Source organism: Xiphophorus maculatus, chromosome 20, assembly GCF_002775205.1.
Source record: "Xiphophorus maculatus strain JP 163 A chromosome 20, X_maculatus-5.0-male, whole genome shotgun sequence".
NCBI classification, from domain to species: Eukaryota; Metazoa; Chordata; class Actinopteri; order Cyprinodontiformes; family Poeciliidae; genus Xiphophorus; species Xiphophorus maculatus.
The window spans coordinates 2,438,515-2,457,107 of record NC_036462.1 but is presented as its reverse complement, the minus strand read 5'-3'; the positions used below and the strand labels follow the sequence as shown (position 1 = coordinate 2,457,107).

The 18,593-nt window shown below is 39.7% G+C and overlaps 1 protein-coding gene across 1 annotated transcript in view; it reads right to left on the bottom strand.

The window, feature by feature from the left end:
* Window positions 1-12,690, bottom strand: part of LOC102234716 (integrin alpha-5-like) — a 51,953-nt gene extending 39,263 nt beyond the window's left edge. The window contains exons 1-2 of the mRNA XM_023325271.1: window positions 11,173-12,690; window positions 898-1,022 (exon numbers count right to left, since the gene is read on the bottom strand). Coding sequence (XP_023181039.1) covers window positions 898-1,022; window positions 11,173-11,375 — 328 coding nt within the window. The 5' untranslated portion in view covers window positions 11,376-12,690. The remainder of the gene's footprint in view (window positions 1-897; window positions 1,023-11,172) is intronic.
* Between the last annotated feature and the right edge of the window lie 5,903 nt (window positions 12,691-18,593).

Below are 18,593 nucleotides of genomic sequence, written 5' to 3'. Positions count from 1 at the left end.
ATAATTTATTAATAGACTATTAGGTCTATTAATAAGTCTTATTATTAGTCTTATTAATGTTTACTGACTTAATATAGTCGTAATACTACAAATGTTAATCAGTAATAGCTAGAGTTAAATTCTAATCTAAATGTTGGATTTTTTTAAAACAAAGAATAGCTTTGAAAACATATATTTACAAACTTTTCTGCTTTAGAAAATGTGTATAATTTTACTATGGAAGAAATATAGTCTAATTAGAATCTGACTTTTTTTTTTTTACACTGAATTTATAACCCTGAAATTTTACGTTGTCTATTATGTGCGTGAAGTTTTTATTTTACTTTAAAGATTTGTGTTTCTTAAGAGTGAACAGTGACCCAATGCAATGGTGTCACATGATCAAAGGAGTGTAATCTGATTGGGTAAAAAGCTGTTTGGCTCTATCTATTGCTGACCATTTTGGCTGGGTCACCAGAAGGTCACTGCATTTGCAGCAAATTTAAAAGAAAATCATATTCATAAAAGTTGAAAGTCAGATGAAGGGCTGACTTTCAGCTTTAATTCAGTGGGTTGAGTAGAAATATGAGGAACTAAGGCACATTTTAATGCCATTTCTTCTATTTGGCAGCTCAAAAGTAATTGGACAAATTAAATAACTCAAAATAAAATGTTCATTTCTAACACTTGGTTGAAAATAACTGGTTGAAGACTCGAACCCATGGACATCACCAGATGCTGCACTTCTTCCTTTTGAATGTTGCGTTCTCCATTCTTTCTATTGCACCACAACACATGGTAAGGTAGGAAACAGTCTGCTGCCAACTCAAGTTAGTTAACATTTGCTTTCCTACAAACATACATTTACCTGTTAAGCAGAGAAGTAATTGACTGGTAGTCTGAATAAAACCGTGGTACCTTGCTGGTCAAAGTTGATAATGCTGCAGTTGTTCTGGCTCCAGGAACAACGGTACACAGCTCCTCCCTCGGTGACGTTCGGCTGACTGGTGTTGGCTTTTGGAGCTCCAATAAGGACACTGATACTGGACAGCAGAAAAACAAAGAAAGTTGAACAAGCTGCTGGAAAAAACACAAAAGTGCACAAACATTAAGGCTGCATGATATCTCACGAATGTATTGTTACTGAAGATCACTGAATGCAATATGCATATCGCTAAGAAATGCCTGGATTGCAATAAAGGTTAGCTTGAATTACTGTATGGCTGTAATATATTTGGTGACCCTCATTGTTAGAAGCAGCATTAAGAAGATTTAGTCAAGATTTGGTCAAATCAATAATAAACAAAGTTGTTTTATTGCCCAAACAGCAGATGTGATCCAAAACCTCATTGTGATTAAAGTATTTGTATTTTTATTTTACTGTGCCTAGAGGAGTGTCTTTCATGTAAACAGTTACACGAATTATATTCATAATTCAGCCATGCTAGTGCTCATCATCTACCAGCCAATCAGCGACGTCAGAGTTTTATTGAACCGTTGGAGCAACAAGCCCCACCTACTGGGGAGCGGTATGTCGGGCAAATTATATTTTGTGATTTTATAGAAAAGTTATGGATTCAACACAACTAAAAACAAACCATCATCCTCCTCCTACTTCCTGTCGTCTCCTACGTGGTTTTCATCAGCAGTAACATTCAGCTGTTGATCACGTCACTCCTGCTATGCGAAAAAAAACATCTCATCCAAGTACAAAAAATTTTATCGAAAATCAAATTTTTGTTTCAAAATTGTCATGTTTCTACTAGACAAATTTGCTTTTGTAATTTCGCTTCATAGTTAATAGAAACGCAGCTACAAACAGCTAGCACTTGATAGACGTCAGGTTTGGGGTTTGTGTAAGTTAATACTATCACAGGATGTGATTGGCTGGATCGTCTGACAATCCAGTGGATTGTTGGAATCAGTGGGGCCGTACCCATCAGTCCCAACATTAGAGCACTGTGACATCTGTATATGCCATATGTTGAGCAATTGGGCAGAAATCACCTGGCAGTCAACAATAATTCCATGAATCATCATCCCATCATTTATGCCCACTTTGGCCACAGTTGGCGTGTCGGCTCCAGAACCATAACTGGTCTGAGAGAGTACAAAGGTTCATCCAAATCTGGCCAATGTTGGGGTGCTTAACTGTTAACTTTAAGTCATTTACATTTGCACTCACAGTACCAAGAAGTACAGAAAGGTGGCTTCAAATCCAAACCAGAACTAATGACATCAGGGCTTTGCTTTTAGGTGCTTGTAAGTTTTTTCACAACTACTTCATGAGGTTTTAAGAGAGCAGTTTCCAGCTGTCACATCTGTGTTAGGGTAAATCTCTGCCGCTATTGCTAGGTTGTTACAGCTGGACTCTTAGCATATAGTTAAAAATTACTGTGCCTTAAAGTGACTGTAAGAAAGAACTGAGACAAACAACTCCTTTAAAAAGAGCATAAAAACTAGAAGCTGATTGGATGGAACATCTATCAAACTCAGAGGAGGCGCCTCACATCTACTGCTCTGATATGCAACATATGTCATGTTGTGGCTGCCTGTAAAAGTCAAGTCAGGGTTATTTATATTTCAGCAACAAGGCAGTTCAAAGTGCTTTACGCAGTAAAAACATAATACAGTAACCAATCATGAAACAAGCAATAAACATTACATTTGGTCAAATGTCATCATCAAAATCATCAAGCAAATATACATCAGATATATTGATCAATGTTCCGGTTATTTGTTATGAATCAAAGCAACTCTGGACAGGTGGGTTTTCAGCCCTGATTTAACAGAACTCCGTGTTTCAGCTGATTTTGTCATGAATTGTGTTAATTGAGGTAGTTCTGGTTCTGGTTATGGATGCAGAGCAGAACCAGAACCAGAACAAGAAGACCTGAGAGGTCTAAAGGTTGATACAACAGCAGATCTTTAATGTACTGGGTTCTAATCCGTTCAGTGATTTATAACCTAAAGTTTAAAGAGCTGTTATGACATTCATCTGTCATAACCTGGTATCTTAAAATTAGCATCAACAAAAGATTCAGCTGCCTAAAGGACTAAAATCCCAAAACAGATCCCATAATTACCCTGCAATCCCACTTTTAGCATTATACATGGTTTGAAGACATCAAGGAGGAGGTTCTGGAGTCTGGTCTAGTCAAAGCACAGACCTCAAAGTAATAGAGAACTTGTGGTAGGACTGACAAGTGCTGTTCACAGCTGATCTCATTGCAACCTGACAGACTGAACAGCTTAGCAGAAAGAATGGAGGAAAATGGCAGGTTCTATGTTACATACTTTATTTAACGTAAATCAGTTTTAACATTGACACTAAAGGGACTTTTTTGTTAAATTACTTAGTCAAAAAAGCCTAATTTTGTTGACAATAATTGATGATTTGTGACAGCAATACAAAGAGCAAAACATCCAGAGCTGTTCATAATATGGACGTATTAGAGTTGCTTTTACAGACCCAGCTATTGTCTTTGGCTTTTGAATTAAAATGAGCTTGATATCATTTTTTTTAACTAATGAATTATTTCAATAATATCTTCCATGATTTTTTTTCTTTTTAAATACCCTACCAATTATTTTGTTCTTGCTGTGAACCACGCTGGTGCAATTAGTTTGCTGTGAAACTCTAGAAAATGCAGCTGAGATTGACACTGAAAAAAAAAAACAGGAACAGAGTTAGTCTATTCAACGCCAGAGAGTCAGGAAAAAACTCACTTTACTTTTTCTACCGTGTGCGTAAACATGTATTCGGCGGCGAGTAACGGATACTGAACTGTCAGCATTTATACAATAGAAGTGTTTCTTATGGTCATAATGGATCATGTACTTGTCAGGCCAATGTACACATAGGAGTTGCAGACGACAAACGTATTTCATGATGCAGTCAAACAGAGTCAGATTTCACCAGACGTTGCTGTAATGTTTACAGCCCACTGGCCGTCTGTCCCAAAGCTAAGCTACCTCAGTCTGTCAGCTCTGGACAATCCACAGGGAAAAACTCTGATACTCAGAGGTTAATGTGGACCAAACTATTCTAGTGGCAGGAAACATCACCAGATCCACTTCCTGAAAGACGGTTAAAAAGAAATTGTTGGAATTATTGCTGGTTTACAGTTTTAAACACTGTAACACATTTGTGGTCATGACAACATATTGTAAGACTTGTTGAAGCTTTTCACTGGTTTTTCTTCCGCAACAATTTTTCAGTCACAGTTTAAATTTTTCTTACTTTCAATTTTACCTCAATGTAGTAAGAGGAAACTTTGCTGTGTAATCAGCTGTGTTTCCATTGACCATATAATTGTGCAAATAGGAATTACAAAATAAATTTGTTTCATGGAAAAACTGAAATTTCAAGAAAGGTCATGTTGTTCTATGAAAGCATTTTGCGCTAGAATCAGGTGGTTTTTCAGCCATTATATTTTTCATAAAATTGCAATGAAAACACTTTAATCGCATCATAAGAATCACAAGGCACTGGCGTCCTTAGACAATGAGCATCTGGCTCCACCAGAAGTCTTATTGGGTTGTGAAGTTTACTTAGTTAAAAGTGTTGAATCCATAACTCTGCTGTAAAATCAGCAAATACAATTTCTCCAAAGCGCCGCTCCCACGTAGGCGGGGCTTGTTGCTCCATCGTCTGAATAAAACGCCGACGTCTCCTCTGATTGGCTGGTAGATAATGAGCGCTAGCACCACGACTAAATTGTTAATATATTTCATGCAACAGTTTACAGTTTACATCCGTCGCTGCCATGATTTTTAATGACTTATGAACAAACTTATTTAGGTGTCATTTTAATTTCATTTCTTATTTAACAGAAACACAGCAATTAAGAAACTGTGCTGTTTCTACATTAGCAGAACAATGACAAAATGACACATTTGTAGTGGAAACGCAGCTACTCTTATGCTAACTGTACGCTAGTATTTAACTGCCTTTTGACAGACAGTTAAAATGATGCATGAGATTGCAGACAAATGCTAGCTTTATGGCCAACAGTGACAGTAGTAGAAATCCACCAGACTGTTTTCTCTGTCCATTCCCCAGCATGTCTGGAGATCATAAGTGGAATATTCACATGGCAGGATAAGCTCACCTTATGTAAAGTGCTCACTCTGCGGACACTGAGGCAGCCCTGGCAAAGCCCTCTGTTTCAAAACCCACTTGACTTAATCACCCTCACCTCCTGTGATCTCTGCACGTGTGGAGTCGTAACTTACACTGCCGAGTCAATGAAAAGTGCTAGCAGTGAAAATTTAACAGCCAACGATAGGCTCCTTGACAATAAGCTGTGTATTAGAGGAATGATGGATGCCTCTGTTGAGACCTGAGAGCAAGATTCCTTTCCTTTAGCTTGTGTTCACCAGGAACATCTGCTCATGGGGAAGTGAGTCACAGGCAGGGTGAGGTCAAACATGTACCGTGCAATTTTCCCCTGAGTGGATTTCAAGACAACACTTTGGCATACAATGTAAAATATATATATATCATTAAAGGTTTTTAAGTCTCACATTCATCAGGAAACTATTTGTGATGCTCATTTCGATGAGGATGTCAGCCACTGAATACTGTGCAACATGACTCCTTTCAGGGTGTTTTCATGCCTGATAGTCTGGTAGACTCCATTACAGACCAAACTTGAAACATTTGTTACATTTTCAGCTGCTGCTGTTCTCTGTCACACAGCACTGAGTCAAACCAACCAAACCCTTTGGAAAACCTGCTTATCCCTTCTCCCCTGTGGGGGCGCTGCAGCAAGAATTGCTGAAGGAAACGACACAGGAACCTCTGAAAAATTCCCTCTCACTTTAGACTTACCTTCACATTTGTTTTGGCTGTATTTACCCAGAATGCCCAGCGCGATAGTACGCATCTTGCTATGGTTGCGATCTCCAGTCCGCTTTGCATTCACATAAGTATTCGAACCGCACCAAAGTTCACTTCAACTGAATCCAGAGCGAGGTTTGTGGACGGACCAGAGTTCACTTTTTTGGTCTGCAGAGTTTGATTGAGCGTTTACGCCTCCCCAAACAAACCGGACTTTCTAGGCAAACGGACCGCAGTCGGATTAAAGCAGACTAACCAGCACCCTCAATATGTAATCTACAAGAAACCTCAATGAAGTACACTAAATCATCCAAGACTGACTAAAATGTCGGAATCAATTTCTCTTTTATGGTTCAAACTAGTTTTATACACTGCAGTAATACAGTATGTCTCTATTAACTCTTAGTTATGCACCTCACAATTCTGGCCATCATGGTCAAGTGTATAGTACGCACCACAATCTGTTGTAAACAAGCCATCACAGCAAAACATGATGGTGTTATGATTATGTGGGGATGGTTTTCTCTGAGATCAGAGTTGATGGGAGGATGAGTGGAGCTAAAGACAGAGTATTACTGGATGAAAACCAGCATGGCAGGAAAAGACTAAAGGCAACAGGATAACAACCCTGTTGCCTTCAGTAGCAGGGTTGTCATCCTTTAGAATGTTTTTGTGTGTCAGAATGGCCCAGTAAAAGGCCAGACATAAATCCAATTTATGATCTGAGACTCGCAGATTGTTTTTCCATCCAATCTGAATGAGGTGGTATTTTTTGGCAACATTGCAGCATGTCAATCTCTGGATGGTGCAAAGCTAGTTGACAAACACCTGCAGCAATAACAGCAGGTGGTTTATAAAGTATTTTAAAATGGGGTTAAATATAAAAGTACATCACACTTTTCAGTTTTTACAGATAAATAATGCTGAAAACCACGTATCGTTTTTATTTCCACTTCACAATTATACATAAAACACAACTAAAATAAAGGGAAGGTTATCATATAGCAAAAAATGAAGAGATTACTTTAGCGTTGCTCCATTATTTTTACTGTATTGTTTTATTGCAGCCAAACAGCCAAAACTGTAGGAAAACCAAGGAGCAGAACAGTCCTTCACCGTTAGCAACATACATGCAGAAAGAGGACTAAAACAGATGTGCAATAATTTCCCACATGGCTTTGCATGGACACACTACCTTCCCACACATGCTGCATCTAACCTTACACTGAACAGTGAAAACAGAGCTAACCTGGAACCAACAAGGGCCGCTCTTCATAATGCTAAGTATGGATAAACAATCTAATAAGAGTCAGAATGCATGGCAGCCAGAAAAAACAATGCTATCAGCAGAGACGTGTTCAGGAGAGCTTCACTTTCCCACAGACCAGCAGTCTGGATTTATGTTCCGCAACAATTGTAAGCTGTTAAAACACATGAAGCTGATTGAGGACAAAGCGTAGCATTGTTCCAAATAATAAGTGCTGCGAGGGAAAAAAAAAACAGCTGTCTCAAAACAAATGGGTCTAAATCAAAATCTTAGTAATTAGCTCACAACATGCCCACTAACCACCGCAGGTTTAACAAAGCAAGCCCAGAAAATCTAAACCAGTTTCCAATGAGGAAAACATTAGCCCAACATGTTAGCCTGTTAGCCCCCAGAGGATGATGGTGAGAGGAAACCTGATGGAGAGCAGGCAGGATTTACTGTAGGCTCTCCTGTTAGCTGTTGAAAGCTAAATCTACTTCAGCAGCGTAATATCTATTGTATGTCACCTGTAAAGTTACACAGTCAAAAATTAACAACCTTTTGATTTTGATTACATGGCCCATCATAACACCAAAAACTGGGGCGTTCATTTTTCAGTCATATTTTCACAATTTTTAAATGTCACAGCTTCAATCTAAATATTTAATTAGAGTAGATTAGCTATTTAGCTTCATACTAAATGTTTAGTTAGAAGGCTAAATATTTCTAGCCTCAAACTGAATATTTAGTTTGACTAGCATTGGAGGGTTGCCGGTTCAATCCCCACTCTGTCCGCCTCTGTCATTGTGTCCTTGGGGAGGACGCCCACCAGCCTTGCCTACTGGCAGCCTGTGGCTACTATCCAATAGCTCATCATCATCAGTGTGTGAATGGTTGAATAACTGACTGTAGTGTGAAGTGTTTTGGAGTCCTCTGGACTTGATAAAGCTCTATGCAAGTACAAGCCATTTGTCATTTCCCACAGTTCAGAGTTAAATATTTAGCTAATATGTAAACTCACTTGCCAACAACCAGAAACATTAAATAACTGTTAAATATATTTTCTTTGTTTTAACGGTTGTTGCGATGATTACAGAGTGATTTCTGTTATTAAAAGGAAGCAATGAAAAAAAAAAGTTGTTAAAGTGTTTGTCATCTCACATATATCCAGCCAGTAATACATTAGGAACTTGACGATGGCTACAAAAAGTAACAGTTATCCAAATGCTAGTGGAGGTGTTTGTGCAATACTGACCTTGAATAAAAGAAAATCCCCAGTAAATTCAACACTGGGAACCAGGTCTTTTTTGTCTCATTAAATCCATCATGAAAATGAACGTCTTATAGCATCAATAAAAGCCCAGAGAGAGTATTAAATTCATGGCCACAACGAGTGAATGGAATCTTACTGACCACAACTGTGTAAAAAGATTTTAGGTGTTGAACTGAGTCCTCTGGAGATTTACAGCAACTGTGGAAAGCAAGCAACAAGAGTGGCGAGACAAGCCAATCAGCTTTTGGCTTTGGCCACAAAGCTAAAACCTTTGACAGCAGTCAGGTTGTTCTGATGGTTCTGTTAGTCTGGTTCTAGCTCGCAGTAGGCTTGTCTGGTTATTACAGCCTTGAATCTTAAGTTGTTCAACTTTAGGTTAGTCAGTGAATGCTGAAGTAAAGCCAACCACACTGGTTCAGTGGTTTGAGTGTCTGTTTGGCATTAGACTTTTGTCTCGACCAGCTCTGGTGCCGTAAGATTGGCACAACCTCGGCTCAGACTGAAGAACCACAAGCCTGAGGAAAGAACAGGATCCATAATGTTCTGAGGTCTGGATCATTAGCTGTCTTTCTGTAACAAATATGCGCAAAACTTTGTCTATAATCCGCTCATGTAGAAAAAACACAATTTTGCAATTGTGGTGTTTCCAATAAATAAGAAACACAATTAAAATCTCGATATGTCACTAAAATAAACACCATGCCATGAGTGTACACCACACCATGCCGGTTGTTGATTATGCAGCTGGTGAAGTGTTTCCACTGCAGTTTTGCTAAATCAACTCATTTCAATACAGTCAAAAAAAAAAAAAAACACTTCAGCCTAGTGCCAAAACTTTTACTGAAAAACAAGATTTTTTTTTTAATTGGCATGTTTCCATACCATAGAGCAAATTTATTTTTGACATAATTGTCAAACTGAGCTATTATGTTGTCAACAAAAACGCATCTATGGAGACCAACAGCCAATCAAAATGTTCCAGGAGCCAAGTTTAGGACCAGACATGTTTTAACACTGGAAACACTGGAGAAACTTTGGTCTGAAAATGTTTCACAATCTGTTTAGATTACCCTAGTGCTGCTAGTTTATTAGTAGCGCTTTTTGTGTGTGTCTCTGTGATGGACTGGGAAAGCTGTGTGCTGACTCCAGATCAGTCCTCTTTAGGTCTGAAGATAATAACTTCAGGTTGGTTTCTGTTCACCTGGAGAAAGTTATGGCACATCCACACATTGATTTGTTCTAAGCATCTGTTCAATGCTTGGATGGGTTCGGAGTCAGTGAATCCTGTCTATTCTGAAAATACACAGATTATTTTGTGGAATGTAATTCCAAATTATCTGAAAAAAAAATTCTTTATTTTATTTTTCTTAGTGGAACATATCTCAAGCATAAATGAAAGTAAATGCATCTTGTGAAACCAAAATAGCAATCATACTTCACTGGCTAATGGATGGTGTTTGCAAAGCAGCCAATTCAGGAGCCCAATTCATTTTCCTTGATGCTGATTGGTTGTACTCCCATAAAGTGGATGCTAGCTTCTACCTGTGCTAACATAGTTTCCACTGAGCTTATTAAGGCACATTAAGGTATAATTTGTGTTTTAACTGGTAGTTATTAGTGTTTTCTGAGGGGGTCTTTGAATTTACTTATTATGGTCCCTAACTCCTGCAAATACAAGAGGTGCACTGTAGACAAGCACAGAAAAACCACTGCATGTGGTCTAGTCAAATTTCAACGGGGGTATTCCTACACTCATGACACTTTGTTTTAAAAAACAGTTTACAAAACCGTTCTTTGAAACATTTCCAAGGAGAATTGCTAAAGCTCGTCTCATCTCGTGAACTAAATATTGTGCAACATTTTGTTACGTCAGCTGCAGTTATTTATTTACTGAATGCAATATTTTTTACAGTGCTGCACATAGACTCCCCCTATTTTCTTGTAGCTTTATTTCTTTCCATAGGCAAAGATTTTTTTTTTCTACGAGCCTTAAGACAGGTCCGTAGAAAGGTCTGATTTCCATGTATCAATCAATCAATCAAATTTTATTTGTATAGCACATTTCAGCAGCAAGGTATTTCAAAGTGCTTTACATCATAACAAACACAAAAATACAAAGTCATGGTGAGCTACAAACCAATTCTCATCTCGTAAATGCATTATTTTTAAGATTTTGTCAGGTGAAGGCAATCTGAAGCCATCAGGTTGGGTTAATAGACTTCACACCTCATTCATCCCCTCTATTGATCTTGAGTCAAACCAGGTAATGGACCTTTCTGAGTGTAGAACAAGAAGAAGACTTTTGATCTCTGACTGCATCTTTCTCTCAGCAGTTCCTGAGCTGTCAGAAAAAAAAAAGAAAAAAGCCAAATGAAAAAGCTCCACTGTCCTCTTGGAGCCCTGTTCGGGGTAAGAGTCGTGTTTTTCTTTGCTGTGGGTTAACCCCCTCCTCTCTGAATCACACACAGACTCGTGCGTCTGGTTCCAATCAGACTCGCGCAGGAATTCCATCTGAGTGTGCACGTGTATGGAAAAGATCAAAGTGCAAATGAAGGATGTGTGTTTTAGTAGGAATATCTAAAAATACGAAACAACAACTCAAAATCATCTTTGAAACGGATTTTTACAATAATAACTTACAGCATTCAGACGGGTTGGGGTCTTTGTGTCTGTGCTAGAACAGAAGACCGGATGTAAACCGTAAACAAAAGACTCGGATTAGGAAAAAAAAATAGGATTTGTAGTTATCTTTCGTTGTTTTTTTTTGTTGTTGTTGTTGTTTTGTTTTTTATTAAGGTTGTGCTTCGCGGAGTTGTGCTGTGACTTTACCTGGATGAGTTCCCGAAGAATTCCACGGAATATCCGAAATAACTCCCCCGCTTTCCCGTGAAAACGGAGCGTCCCTCCGCGTCCAGGTTAAAAGCGACACAAAGCTGAAGCGCGGCCGCCACTACAGGTAGCAGCAGCGCGGCGCGGCGGCGGCGGTCTCCCCGCGGCCGGTACGAAGGTGAGAGTCCAGGAAGGGCGCCCATCTCAGCTGCTGAGAGACTCTTCTTTCACGGAGGAGGCGCGGCGCAACACGCATCATCCGTCCTGGTTCCTTATCCCGGCCAACTTTGTGCTCTGAACCCGAAATCAGAACCCTGAACAACCCCACTTCTCAGCTCCAACAGGTCCGGTGTGATGCTGCTCCAGAGTGGATGGGGACATGTAAAGACTCAGAGTGAGAGAGAGAGAGTGAGAGAGAGAGAGAGAGAGAGAGAGAGAGAGAGAGAGAGAGAGAGGAAAGGATGAAAGGTTGTATCTTCTTCTGGGGTGGAGCTGTAAGTGTTCCCTGGTCCCTAGTTTTCACATTACAGCAGAAAGGAGAGTTTATGTTTCATCTTGTGTTGAAATCATACAGCACATCCCGTTATATTACTTTGCAAAAGCTTTCATAACTCATGTATAACATTAGTCAGGAAGCCTGGATTAATGCTTGGTAGACCCACCTTCATCTGTGATTCCAGCTCTAAGTCTTCTGGGGTTTTTATGCCTGGACCTTACATCTGCAGACTGAATTTGTTAACAAGGGATAGCAAAACAACTCTGGCTCACTGAGACTGGATGAGTGTTTACATAATGTATGTATCCACTAATTTAACATTTTTGACACAGACTCTCAGCTTTGGCTTTCACTAGGTCATTCCTAGTTGATTATCCTTTGAAGTGCATCATTTTCTGTCCCTACACAGCATGATATTACCACCACCATGTTTCACCATGGGGATAGTACTAGTGTTCAGAGCCACACAGCGTCTAGCATGTTGGCCAAAGAGTCTGGCATTCGCGGACATTTTGGACTCATACGTTCTCAAAATTAGGCTCTTCTGATATGTTAGCAGAAAAAGTGGAGGAAGGAGACAAAATCAGCCATCTTGAGACAACAAGGTTCAGATATGTGGAGCCATTCATCCATATGCAAGATATGGACAGAACAATTCAGTGTGACAATCAAACGATTGACTGATTAAATGTCCCAAAACTTCACCTTACAGTTTTAGAGGCATTCCTACTATTGTACCATAATTTTCACTGTAACACTTAACATTTAAATATGATCATGCAATGTGTTAGTGTCGCAAAAAGGAGGGAACTGACCTCTGTCCAAGTCTTCGTTTGTCTCAACCCGAAGTTCTCTGAACTGTGAGCAAACCCTCAGCAGACAAATGACTGTGAAAGCTTGAAGTGTTCTGTGAGTTTGTCCTCAGTCAGAAAAGGATCATTTTCCCCAACAAAGCTAGCATGTCAAGACAATTCAACACGACTAAAGTGAGAAATCCCACGAACTGATCACATCTATTCTTGACTTTGCTGAAGCTAAGCTTCTCTCTGTCACAGCAGACAGGCAGGTATGCAGTGTGGGATTATTTATAGATGTATTCGTGCACGTGTGTGTGTGCGTGTGTGTGTGTGTTGGGGTGCAAGAAGGGTAACCGATCAAGGAGAGCCTCTGATTTGAATAACACTAAGCCATGCTGTTTAGCCGGCCAAAGGCAACACCACTTGTAGACTGAAAGTGTTCACTCTGTAAAAACACGACTCTAAACGGCACATTAAACTGCACCCTGTAGCTCTAGCTGATAGAAAGAAGAATGATATAAATTATGGCTTATGTGTTTGGTTGCTACTTCAACTGGCAGTTCATTTCATCATGAGCTGGAGTTGCGTATGTAACCAGGACAGACTGTGCCACACCGTACAACCAAGTGTTACGTTTTCTTAGTACAACTTGTCCCCATCAGTCAAAACCCGAACTTTCATCTCCATAATCTATTCCTGATTAAAGTAATGGCACAGTGGCACCTTTGCTACCTGACAACAGAGCAAGTAATGAGTCCCATTGGAGCTCTACTGGCATAAAGTATGAACTACCTGTTGACACAACATGATCATCTGTTCTACAAGACCTTGGAAATGACTTCACACCCCTTGAACTTTGTATTCTACAATGCTACAACCACTAGCCTGGTAAAAACCATCTGCTTTTGCTTTGTACAGAGTCAGAACCTTGAGAAGTGATTGCTTGTTGGAGGCATAGGCTTGGACTTCTCATGGAGCACATCAATTCTTATAAAAATGTGAAGACTATGAAAAAATTCATCATCACTATGACACTTGACCTTCCACCTAACAGGCAGGCAGGATAAGTAGAGCATTGATCACAGAAGCAGCCACAAGTCACTATAAATACAGCAAAATGTGGTTATAGAATCACTGATTCATATGCAAACCTAACTTTTTTTTCCACCTCTCCATCCATCCATCCATCCATCCATCCATCCATCCATCCATCCATCCATCCATCCATCCATATTTTCTTACACCCTTGTCCCTAGTGGGGTCAGGAGGTGCTGGTGTCCATCTCCAGCTAATGTTCCAGGCAAGAGGCAGGGTCACCCTGGACAGGTCACCAGTCTGTCACAGTCTTTCCACCTCTCAAATATATTTAATCTTTTGTCAGTTTATCACAAAACACTCACATTAAACATATTCACTCTTTAAAGTATCAACATCTTTTTTAAAAAAAAGTGCTAGAGGGGAAGTCAGCATTTTTCAGGCCGGGCCTGAAAGGGGAGCGCCACTTGCAATTAAACACTTTAATCATGTAAACTAGATGAATGGTGTCTGAATGGTTTTATTTGGAGATTTGTAAAAACATGAAGGAACTTTGGGAGAGGTCCTCTTTACCCTACAAAATGTTTGTTTTTCTGTGGTATCCACTATTTGGTTAACTTCTGAACCGTCCCTTCCTGTGGTGTGGCTCTGCATCCTGAAATATGTCAAATTACGGTGGCCAATCATCAGCGGAGTGCCGTAAAATCCCAGCTGTGCTTTTAAAATGACTTATCAGATGCGAACACATGCCCTGCTCTAAATCGACTGTTGCTTTTCCGAACCAGGAAATGCACATCAAGCTCAAATGAAACACTCGCTTTTACCATTCTTCGATAACAGAAAGCGAACCGGAAGAACCTCAGCAGCAGAGGTTATAAAGATGGATGCCATCCTGCGTTTCAGAAAGATTACTTTGTAATGATTAATCCCAGTCAGCCAGAGTAAGCTAGTAAACAACAAGCGTACCAACTTGAAACATGGAGACAGGAAGTTATATTCCCATCTGACGTATGGACCCTGTGGACTGCACTGTGTCTTAAGCTAATTTTCAAAGACGAAACGAGGAGGGGAAATGAGCATCGGGTGATCTTAACAGATTTGGCACCAGCCTGTGGAAAACCAGTACGTTTCTGGCCGAGGACGGCTGTGAAACTGCAGAAAAGCTTAATGGCTGCTTTTCCAGTTACATTAGCTAGCTAATTGGAAAGGTCTGAGTAACAGAAGCTCCCCGAAACACCTCTTCAGCTTGGCTGCAGTTACTTTTCCACACGGTGCTTGTAAAGTTTAAAGATTTCATTCTCCAATAGCCATGGAGCCAGCCATGTGGAGAAAATTAGAACATTTCACAGCCAAAACCGCCACAGACTGCCAAAAGTTACCAACCAACACACACACACACACACAGAGGACATGTCTGCGTTATGTCAGAAAAAGGGGCGATAAGAAATACACACTTCGAATGAGTCAGGCTGCATAACGGAGGACTCTTCCCTGCACACTTACAAACATACACAGGGCCACCCAAACACGCAGGAAGCCACATGATTATCACAATTAAAATAGCGATGTGGTTACTAATGTGGGAGTTTTGAGGGGGTGGGGGGAATTCTGCTGAGTACTTTCTAAAGTCAACGTGTGGGTATTTAAAAAAACCCTGAAATTGCTCATGTGTGGAGCCATGACAACAGGCTAGGGGTCTGTGAACTGGATCTCTGGGGCCCAATGTGGCTCTTAATTACTTAATTAGCCAAAAACGTGGGAAGAAAGAGAGAGTTCATATTTAATCTACGGGGAACAGGGAGGCCTATACTTGTTCTTCTATCTGTAATGATCTAATCTGGCTTGTTCTACACAAGGAAGGTTTTTTTCTAATACTCACGGCATGAGAAACAGTTTTCCTTTTTTAGGAATAAAAATAATTGTAGTTTTCTAAGCTCACAACAAAACAAAACCGTGTACAATACAGTTTAGCGAAAGAGTATTTACTCCTTTAAAAAAGGAAAAACTGAAAATCTAATTACTTTTCAAATTATTGGATTAGTTTTCTAATTTATCTTTCTTTCAACAGGTCGTATTGGTTTTGGGATTCTACACAGTTTTAACTTAATAAGAAATACTGCAGAAATATTCCTTTAGATTGAAAATATTCCTAAACCTCTACATTAATGTTGCTTCCTTTAGAAAAGGAAATAATATGTGACCATTTCAGATCAAATGTATTTAGTTCTAGTTTCTGATGTTCACATTTGTTTGCAAGCTTTTGACATTTTAGTGTTTCAGAACATTAAACCAGTTAAAGTATTAGTCAAAGACAACACAAAATGTAGTTTCTAGATTGTTTTTAGATGAAGGTGAAAAAAGTGAGCCAGCTTGTTAGCCTTCCTGCACTTTGAGAATGTATTTAATATAACAACATGCCAACATTTGTCAACTGCTAAGAGAATTATTCCTGACAACTCCACCGAAACTCACCTCTAAAAGATCTGAACTAACCCTTCATAATATGTAGAAGAAACTACCAGTCATATAGTGCTATTTTGTAGCACAAATAACTATGTTAACATCAGTTGTTATAAAAATGCTACATATATCAAATATGACTTATATGAAATTTAACTTCATAATTTAATGTCTTGAAATTAGGCCTCTCTCTTTAACTAATGCTCTTCCTGAAACTCTGCCTTCAGGAAGTCATCACAACATGGCTCCTCTATCAACCCTTTAGCAACATTTTTACCTGCATTTCACTGAGAGATAGCTGGTTTAATGAGCTCAGATGATGCACAGTTCCAACAGATGTTTGCTAATTGCTGCTGGCTAGTCTGAAGGAGCTGAGTAGAGAGGACTCCTCTGTGATATGGAAACCTGGAAGCTTGGGAATTGCAGCTCCCAGGTTGTAGTCTGTAAACACTAGCATAACCAGTCAGGAGTCATGTTAGCTTTAGCATCAGTTTTTCAGGTAGGAGATGAACTGTGTTAGCTCCAAGCAGCACCAAGCTGCACACGCGTCCATTCCTGCTAATGTTGTTTTTCTGACTGCGACCTCTGACCTCGCCCTGACCAGTCGTGTCTCTGCCCGCGGTGTGGAGGAATATTGTTTCAGGAAGAAACGCATATTAAACATTTCCTCTGTTCATTTCCACAGAGAGCGACTTGTTCTCCTGCGGCCTCCCATGTGAGGCGCTTTGTCCCGCTGCTACCAGAGGCTTATTTAAGAGATGTTTAATCGATGTGAAATGGAAGTTTAAATCACTTTTTATATCACCTCAGGGTGTTTACACAGAGTGAACTCTACAAAGGTGAAGAATGCGACCGTGCTGGGGTTGAGACTCCGTAGCTGGCAGGGGAGCTTTTTCTGTGTTTATCCACCGTGTGCCTCTTCACGTTAACGCTGCGTACTGATGGAGCTGCGTCATGGCAGCATGGAGCCCCGAGTGACCTCAGAGTTTTCCTTCAGCCCGAAGGAAAACTCACTGCAAACAAGCAGCGCAGCGCAGAGCAGAACAGCGCGAGGTCAGCAGGGAGGAAACAAACCTCTGACATGTCCTCACCCAGTTAGGGCCCCGCTCTGGAAAAAAGTACAAGACAAGTAACAATAAATTAGATTCATACTGGAGCAAAGCCCAGAGTGCTCCACTGAGAATATCTCCTTTTAACATTAATCTCTTCATGGCTGTGCAGGTCGATGAAGTATGCAACCCCCCCTATAAAACAAACAAACAAACAAAACAAACGGATCACCAGCTGTTTTGCCACATGGTCCAAAATTGTGAAGTTGAAAGAACTTGAGGGGGAGGGAGCATAATCCTTTCCTTTTTTTCACAAGAGAATTTAAAAAAATAAACATTAATTTGCTCAATAATAAACTAACCATGCAGGATCTTATTCAAATAATTTTTGCAGAAATGGGATCTGTAAATCATCGTAGATCTAAAACATAAAAAGGTTTTGCACCATCGGGTTGTTCTACTGCAGGGTTTATGCAGGTTTCACCAACTCAAATCGAAGACTTTTTAAGGCCCAACACTCATGGAATTTAAGACCTATATGTCCAAGGAAACGTAATAACTTCATCCAGATAACTGCAGACAAACTGTAACTCACACGAGGTAGACGACCCAACAGCTAGTTAGCTAGAAAGAGTCTGTGACCAGTGAGTCACCGAACGCAAAAAAAAGACGTCTGCGTGACTCAACCTTGAGCCTTACGAGAAAACAAAATACATAGAATATACTCTAAATAAAATAATCCTGCCAAAAGATAATTTTAGGCCTGTGATCAACATATTCAAGGCCAACTTGCTTTTTGAAATGAATTTGTCATTTTAAGGCCTTAATTTGATGCATAAACTTAAGACTTTTTAGGGATCGGCGGACATGTTGTCAAGATAAATGTAACTGTTTTTACCTTGGACCTTTTCAAGTGAATATCCATCTTTCATTATGACAGTTATGGTTTTATAATTTTGTTTTTTTTCACGTGAATTCCCAATACAAATGCAGGCCTACGGTGTTTGTCTCTGAAAATAAATGGTAAAAATAAAGTGTCCATCTGAATCAACTTTACTCCATCCAGGATGGTGGTCAGGGGCCGAATGAAATACTTCAGGGGACCATAGATAGCCCCCGGGCCACACTTTGAGCACCCCAGGTTTAGCACAACTGAACAAGTTGGCTTTGTTTCAAAATTCTATCTATGGCTTGTAAATGTTCAGTTCACTTTTTTTAAATTGGTCCTTTTTTCTAGCCAGACTAAAACCATCTTATTTACAAACGTGTCCTGGGCTGAATGGCTTTTTTCTCTTCAGCCCAAATCTTCTGCGTACTTTATTGAAAATTTGTGTAATAAAACAATCAGAAAACCAAAACTATCATAATTTAGAAAAATTAAACATGGTTGTCGTTACAAAGACAAACATGACATGCATGCAGAGCTCTCATGTTTTACCTTCTTTATTGCTTTCAACAAAATTTGGCTTTTTTTGACCAACAAATTTTTAGCTCAATCTTTGTTCAGTTTTTATAGTTCAGCCCCCCCCGTGTGTTTCCAGAGTTTTGGAATATTTTCACATCCTTGGCAAATGCTGATGAGCT